Here is an 8,407-nt window from a genome sequence, read left to right as displayed (position 1 = left end):
ATGGTTGACATCAGGTGGAAGCCTTAGGAAGTGCAACATAACCAATATCCCACTGTGTATTCAATAGGAGCTGGGTTGAAAATCGACCAACCTCAGATTTCCCACTTCCTGTTTGGATTTCTTCTCAGGTTTTTGCCTGCCATATGAGTTCTGTTATACTCACAGACATCATTCAGTTTTAGAAACTTCAGAGTGTTTTCTATCCAATACTACTAATAATATGCATATATTAGCAACTGGGACTGAGGAGCAGGCCGTTTACTCTGAGCACCTCTGGGCACCTTTCAGCCAAGCTACTCAATACTGCCCCTGCAGCCATAAGATGTTTTAACAAAGGGTCTGAAAACTCATGTAAATAAGTTATTTCTGTTTTTTTATTTTTAATAAATGTTCAAAAATGTATATAAACCTAATGTCGCTTTGACGTTATTGGGTTTGTGTGTAGATTGATGAGGATTTTTTTCTTTCATTTAATCCATTTTAGAAGAAGGCTGAAACGTGACAGAATGTGAACAAAGAAAAGGGTTTGAATCATTTCTGTATGCACAGTAGACACATCTGTTGCTTAGGAAGATACTGTAGAACACATACATTTGCTACAGATGGGTTGACTTGTTGCTCATCTCAACTGGCCTGAGAAGCAAAATGTTTCGACTTGTATTACTGAATAAGGGGGGGAAAAAATACAAAAATCCATATGTGTAATAACTTGATATGTTGATTGTTGTAACATAACCTGATGCATAGTTCTGTTGGATAATATCGGTTGAATAGTGACTCATTTTGTTGCTGTGTTGTCAGACAGTTGCTGTTGTCTTGTCATGACAGGCATCTCTAGACACAAGCGTGTCATTCTAATGTATAACCTCAGTGGAGACAGTGACGTGTATTATACGGCCGATATAACAAGAGGTGATGTGGCATCATGTAGTTACTTGGGAGAGAAATGAGAACAATCATGCCAGACACAATTTATGACCATTGGAGGAGCAGAGTACCCTGAGCATCAAAGTTTATTTATTTCAGCCCGAGCTTAATAGCATCTGTCAGGACTAATTTTCCAATAATACAACCAATTCATTGCACAATTAGATTAGTTAAATTACCTAATTGGCGATTCAAATAGCAGCAATGCAATGAAGTCATTAACATTCCAGAATTGTACCCAGACATGAACATAGGGCTGTTATTTCGAATGCACTTCATTTATTTACAAGGGGAATGGATAGGCTATATAAAAAAATGACCTCTTTAGGAAACCATCAGCTTGTTGTTTGGCTATGCGCTATCTATGTCAATAAAAAACGACTTAATGTCAGTTATCATAAAAATGTCTATGCGTCTAGGGCTCCCGAGTTGAGCAGCGGTCTAAGGCACTGCATCTCAGTGCAAGAGGTGTCACTACAGCCCCTGGTTCGAATCCAGGCTGTATCACATTCGGCCGTGATTGGGAGTCCCATAAGGCGGCACACACTTGACCCAGCGACATCCGGGTTTGGCTGGGATAGGCTGTCATTGTAAATAAGAATTTGAATTTGTTCTTAACTGGCTTGCCTAGTTAAATAAAGGTTAAATAAAATTACAACAAAAAAAGAACATAGGCCATACTTTACAACATTGCTACAGAGAGTGTAAGGGTGTGGGCATAGGCAGGCCACGCCTCTACATGGAGAGAGTCTTCCCCTTATTGAATGCGGGAACTCGCTATTGGGCGACGGCTTCTTGCTTTGAAATTCCTCGTCCTTAGATCTTTAGTATGTGAAATGAGCATGGTACTAGCTGTTGTGTGAACGGAGAGAGACAGTGGGACATCGACGGAGCAGCCTGACCATATCCTCTACGACGATATTCGATTTAGTCCTTTTTTATTCTGTTCTTGTGATAACTGACTACTGATGATCTTTCTGCTCCATTCCAAGGAAAGTATTTTGAAGGGACAGAAGAGCGGATCAAGGAATGATGACATTTGAGATAAATCTTCCTCTTTAAAGAAAATAATTTGATCTGATTCAGGGAACCCATGCTAGCGTTGGTATATTTGGATTAAACAAACCGGGTACTAATCATTGATTATTGATTTTCGCATAATACGGTGTGTACATAAATGTATTTCGACTTGCACCTACACGTTCGCTGCCCTCGCCTGAACTCTGCGCCGCCTCGATCCAGATGAACGGTTCTCCCCACGGATCTGAAGCGCATTTACGCAGTCCGTCCCCCGAGCGCACCGGTAACAACAGCGGTAATTCACCCCAGAGAGGAGCGAAAAGACCGCTGGTTTCCGTACCTTCTCCCTCAGATCCAACACGCCAGGCTAAAAGGCTGCCCATTCGGATTCTAAAGATGTTGAGCGCACACAGCAGCCACTTGCTACACCCGGAATATCTCCAACCCCTGACGTCCGCGCCAGTGAGCATTGAGGTAAGCGAAGCATATCTTCTAAAACTGTCTAATTGTTCAATCATCATCTACCGTGTTAACGTTTGGAAATATCTACATATATGTACAAATATCCCATGTAGTTTACGAGATTAATCATGAATTACGCATCAAATTACGCATCAAATTGTCGCTAATGCGTCAACAGTTTACATTACAATGCTGTTTATATTTTTTTCCCTTTTAAGTTTTGTTCTTAGATATTACAAACATGGGCCAACGAATTACACTGAATTAATCTCTCAAATTAGTAGCCTATTATTGAGTCGACTTTTTTAAGATGACATAAATAAGCCAGTGTCTTGATACTCTCAGATATTGTGCGTAATTGTCTGTAAAAGAAATAGAAATAGTTCAACCGTTTCCTTCGTTTTCTCCAAATAGAACAGATGCTGTTTACCACGTGCCAACATTGCAGTCATAAATCTTTCTATTGGGGATTTTCATACTGAATACACAGGGACATTACAACTCTCGAGCATAATTATGTTTCCTTCCTTCTGCGGATATATGACTCATGGGCTAATTTATGACTAACATTTATAACACATTTTACTGCACCTCGTTGTGATGACATTTATTGGATGGAAATCACATCCATGTATTTTATTTGGCCTATCAAATGATAGTGGCTGAAATAGATTTCTAGTGGAAATACTACACGCAGCACAAATATTACAGAATAGTAACCAAATAGTTACAGATTAGTTACCAAATAGTTACAGAATAGTAACCAAATAGTTACAGAATAGTAACCAAATAATTACAGAATTACCCCAATACTTACCAAATTACCATCCAATGTAAGTCTAGTATAGTGTGAATATAGAGTGTTTTTAACATGGCAGTGCTCTCATCCTGTCTCTGTGTGTGTCGCCCCCTCAGCTGGATGCTAAGAAGAGTCCCCTGGCCCTGCTGGCTCAGACCTGCTCTCAGATTGGCAAACCAGACCCCCCGTCCTCGTCCAAACTGGGCTCCCTCTCCTCCGGCAGCCTCAGTGACAAGGACTCATCCGGACGCTCCTCCTGCTCCGGCCACAAGTCTGGAGACCAGCATCAGTCTCTGGAGGATAAGTCTAGCTTCAAGCCTTACAACAAGGCCGGAGGGGAATGCCGCAAGGATGGGCTGTTGACCAAGGGTGCTACAGACAAAGCTGGCTTCAGAGTGCCCAGTGGTGGATCCGGGAGCGGCGGCTCTTGCCCTTCCTTCCCCCCACACTCCACCTCTCCTAGCTCTAGCTCCCCTCCCCTGCACTCCCAGGGCCAGTCCCACAGACAGACCCAGTCCCCCTCCACGCAGCAGCAGACATCACACTCTCAGGCCCTGCACATGGACAAAAAGCCTGTGAGCTCAGACCAGGCCAGCTCAGACAGCAACAGCAGCACAGGGAAGAAAGACTCTGATCACAGCAAGGAGAGGCTGGATGGGGCCCAGCTAGCAAACTCCAGTCACATGCGGGCTAGCGCCAACTCCAGCAATGCCAGCTCCGCTAGCAGCCCGCGGCCGGATAGCAAGGCTGACCCACAGTCCTCTCAGCCTGGGCTAGGCTCCGGACACATCGCCCCTGTCTCCCCCTTCAAACCAGGACACTCCGTATTCCCCATGCCCCCCGCCTCCATGGGCTACCATGGCTCCATAGTGGGCGCCTATGCAGGCTACCCCTCTCAGTTCCTGGATCATACCAAGTCTAGTCTAGGGATGGGGATCCCAGGGAAGCACCCTGGCTCCAGCCCCCTCACCGGGGCCTCACCTCCATCCCTCATGCAGGGTCTATGCAGGGACCCATACTGTCTGACCTATCCCAACCACCCCCATCTAGGGGGCAGCAACTGCAATACGTGTGTCCACGACCCCTCCTCCCTAAAATCAGGTTTCCAAATCATGTATCCGTCTCACCACCTCCACTCCCTCCACCCCAGTTCTCTATCCTCCACCACCCCCACCCTGTCCCACCCGCTCTACACCTACGGCTACATGCTGCAGAACGAGCCCCAGCCACACGCCTGTAACTGGGTGTCAGTAGGAGGGCCGTGTGACAAACGTTTCTCCACGTCAGAGGAGCTGCTGGCCCACCTGCGTACTCACACAGCTCTCTCTGGTGGGCTGGACAGTAAGCTCCTCTCTGCCTACCCCTCCTCTGTCTCCTCAGCCGCCTCCTGTCACCTCCACCTTCCTCAGCCCGGCAGCCCTGGCACCATGCCCAGCTCCTTCTCTCTGCGGGGGTCACCTGGCTTAGGCCTGGCCCGCTACCACCCCTACACCAAGGCCCACCTGCCAGGAGCCCCAGGCCTGTCCATGCATTCTCTACAGGCCTCCTCGCCCTACTACTCCCCCTATGCCCTCTACAGCCAGAGACTGGGCTCAGCCTCTGCCCTGGGCTACCAGTGATGTCTGAGGACACAGAGACAACAGAACAGGCACCTCAGACATGCACAGTGGATGGATGAACCAGGCCCCGTCTGGACAGGAGGGGTCTTTGCCAGTCACTACAACAAGGGGGCCTCACCCTGCCTGCCTGGAATACCACCTGTTGCCACAGGATTCTGAATGGCATTGCAATGGCAAGAGACCCAGTGGTGATGGCTGGCCAGCAGTACAGGCCCAGAGACATTGGTGTGTGGGCCAGACACCTGCCTGGGAACAGAAAGGAGCTTGAATTTGATTGGATGAGATGGTGGAATTTAGATTGTTTTTTGATTTTAGATTATGATTTTTTTTCCCGCTCCCTCCTAGGAATGAAAACGTGTATTTATTTTTCACTTGAGCGCTTGGCATTCAAAATGGGGGAAGTTTTACTATCCAAATTAATTGTTCATAAATATTCGAATAGAAAAAAATGATTTGAATCATAGCATTATGTCTATCGTACACTCTTTAAATAAAGTTTTGCACCATGGCAAAGATGGACTGATGGTTTTTTTTCTGGAGGAACAAGCCTACTTTTTTTTTGACATTTCTTCTGTATCTTTCCATTTCCACTATTCTTTTCCCCATCTGCTATTCACACTCTGAGGGAGTATCGCATGTCCTGACGGTGAAAGTCTCCTTGATAAATTGCCATTTATTTTCTATTCGTAAGCAGAGATGTCATATTTTTTCAAAGTGTTATTGTGTGAGCCCGTTGGGGTTGCCGACTGTCATTGAAAGAGGACGGGATTAAATCAAACAAAAATGAATACACAACGATGGCAGTGCTATGCATCTGACAGGGAAATGTCTTATTTTCTTTAATAAATCATACTTGATTGCATTGGAAGTTGTTTTGTCTTAATTAAATGTTTATATACTGCCCTAACGTAAAACTAGTTTTCATCACGGGTATAAGAGGGTCATTTATCTGTTAAATGTAATTACATTTAGCTGTTGCACTGCAGTTGTCTCTATGGACCAGTACAGTAATGATTTAGTGATATACTACAGCTATATGGCTATGTGTTATATTTAAGCAATAAGGCCCGAGGTGGTGTGGTATATGGCCAATATACCACGTCTGAAGGCTGTTCTTAAGCATGACGCAACGAGTGCCTGGAGACAGCCCTTAGCCGTGGTACATTGGCCATATATCACAAACAAGTATTTTTGAGTCATGTGTAACCTTTATATAACTAGGCAAGTCAGTTAAGAACAAATTCTTATTTACAATGAAGGCCTACACGGGACAAACCCGAATGACACTGGGCCAATTGTGCGCTGCCCTATGGGACTCCCAATCATGGCCGGTTGGGATACAGCCTGGACAGCCTATACCCGTGGTATATTGTCTGATATACCACGGCTTTCAGCCAATCATCATCTAGGACCCAAACTACCCAGTTTATAATTCAGAATAAATAATAGCAGTTGACAGGATTTTAGTGTCTCAGAGAAGGCAGATCAGGTCAACTCACATTTAGCCAGTTAGCTTCTTTCTAAAGACAACTATCCCTCCTTCCTCCCCTTCTCCCTCTACCGCCACCATAATGTTGGCTGTTGGGAGTGCAGGGTTTAATTGCTGATGCTTGTTTGTTAGCGGGCCAGAATAGCCGTCTCAGCAGCACTGTGGCTTGCTAGCTGTCTCTGAATGGCTGCTGGGTCAGTGGGATTTCAATAATGACTAGAGAGAGGGATGCCAACCCTGGCTCCCCTCCCTGTCTGATGGATGGCCCTGCTGCACAAAGGCCAGGACTGACAATGCAAGCGCTAAATAGAGAAATATTAATCAAAGCTCTTGACATTTTGTCCTCCCCAGAGAGGAGTACAGCCTTTAAACCAGGCAGCGCAAACAAAAAGGCTATGTGCGTCCCAAATAGCACCCTATTCTAGGACACTACTATGTCCTACTATGTCGGACACTACTATGGACCAGAGCTCTATGGGAATAGGGTGCCATTTGGGATGCATTCTATGTCTTTCTCCTGGTGGAGAAAAGCATTTCGTAGGTTAATAAATACAATACTGTGTTATGTATAATCTGAGGTCAGATTTCTCTGTTTTTAGTATTTGTTAGATACTAATATTCAGGAAAGAGAATGCAAGCCTAGGTAACAACAACACCACCGTTCTGCAATTCCAGTGGTTTGGATCTTGGTTAAATAATGGTTTATTTCTCCAGCCTTTAACTGTCTGACAGTGTATCGTACATGAGGTTTATCCAGGAGTAAAGAGGATAGTAGTCTGTCTCAGGGGCGGCTATTGACCCAGACTCCCCTAGCAAGAGAAGCACTCTCGGTTCATTAGCACTCCAGACAGGGGAGAGAGAGAGAGAGAGAGAGAGAGAGAGGCGAGCACAGGTGTCACTTGACAGGGCCATTAACAAAATAGATCACCCTCCCAAACCATGGCGGGCTGGCCAGCTCCAGACCAGCAAGATCACTCTGCCCTGAGAGCTGAGCACAGGAAGTCATCAGGAGGGATGCCCAGCGGACACATTTTTCATCCCCAGGAACAAGCTAAGGCCCACAGCAGACGGGGATGGGAAGTGTCTACCACACATATGGTTTATCTGGGTTCTCTACCTGTTTTCAGGGTTGGATCAGATATGGTTTATCTGGGTTCTCTACCTGTTTTCAGGGTTGGATCAGAGGTTGGAATCAAAACTAGGACAGAGGAATTGTTATTTTGAGGTTGTACTGTAAATAAGAATAACTTTTATATTGAAGATATGTTAAACTGTTAAAATTTGGTCATATCCTGGTTTGTGTTGCCACCTATGGGTCTGTTGTAGAAGTAAAGATTATATATTTGACTAAGTACTGTACTACGTATTACTCTTTGCCATGCTGTACACAGCTATTGACTTTGTATATCCGGGTCCCTGTGTAAATGTAGTAGTAAGAGTTTAAATATTAAGTTAATGTCCTGGGTGAGGCTGGCACTGGCCCTTAAAATACTTGTGACAGATCAGCCTCACGCTAGTGTATTAGAGAGGGGCCTAGAACCAGAGGTCAAACTGAGGGCAAAACTTTCAATCTTGTCCACGGGGAGGAATTAATTCCGCTGTCGCTATTTACACTCGTTCATCAAATGCCTCACTATTCTTTCCATCCAAGTACTCTCATCAATCTCACTCTCCATCTATCTTTCTCCTCTCTCACTGCTCCAGCTGAGTCAACACCCAGATTCTCCATTTCTGTCGCCTCTGCTCTGCAGGCTGGCTGGGTGAGGAGGAGGGGTGAGGGGTGAGGAGGGCAGTTCATAAAGTCTCCAGCTGCTGTCCTCCCAGGAGGGCCCACACCTGAGATAGATTGATCTCCCTGTCCTGTCCCTACTTCCTGGGTTTGGACCCAGGTCAAAAGCGTTTGGACCCTGGTCAAAAGTAGTGCTCTAGAAAGGGAGTCGAGTGCCATTTGGGACACAGCAAGGGAGATTGTAGCCTCTCTCTCAGGCTGAAAGAGAGCTGTGTTGCCTGCCTGCCTGCTTGCCTGCCTGCATGTCACTGTGGGGTCCTGGGCAGACAGCCCCAGTGATTAATGACAGGGTGTGGAGCTGC

The 8,407-nt window shown here is 45.7% G+C and overlaps 1 protein-coding gene across 1 annotated transcript; it reads left to right on the top strand.

The window, feature by feature from the left end:
- Positions 1-1,792: 1,792 nt before the first annotated feature.
- LOC110525874 (zinc finger protein 703) lies at positions 1,793-5,689 on the top strand. Its single transcript, XM_021606353.3, has 2 exons — positions 1,793-2,421; positions 3,325-5,689. Exons 1-2 carry the CDS (start codon positions 2,170-2,172, stop codon positions 4,825-4,827), a joined length of 1,755 nt encoding a protein of 584 aa, XP_021462028.2. The 5' UTR covers positions 1,793-2,169; the 3' UTR covers positions 4,828-5,689.
- The last annotated feature ends 2,718 nt before the right edge of the window (positions 5,690-8,407 follow it).

The sequence above is a fragment of the Oncorhynchus mykiss genome, chromosome 6 (assembly GCF_057628025.1).
Source record: "Oncorhynchus mykiss isolate SJ-2025 chromosome 6, ASM5762802v1, whole genome shotgun sequence".
NCBI classification, from domain to species: Eukaryota; Metazoa; Chordata; class Actinopteri; order Salmoniformes; family Salmonidae; genus Oncorhynchus; species Oncorhynchus mykiss.
This window is presented reverse-complemented; position numbering and strand designations above follow the sequence as displayed.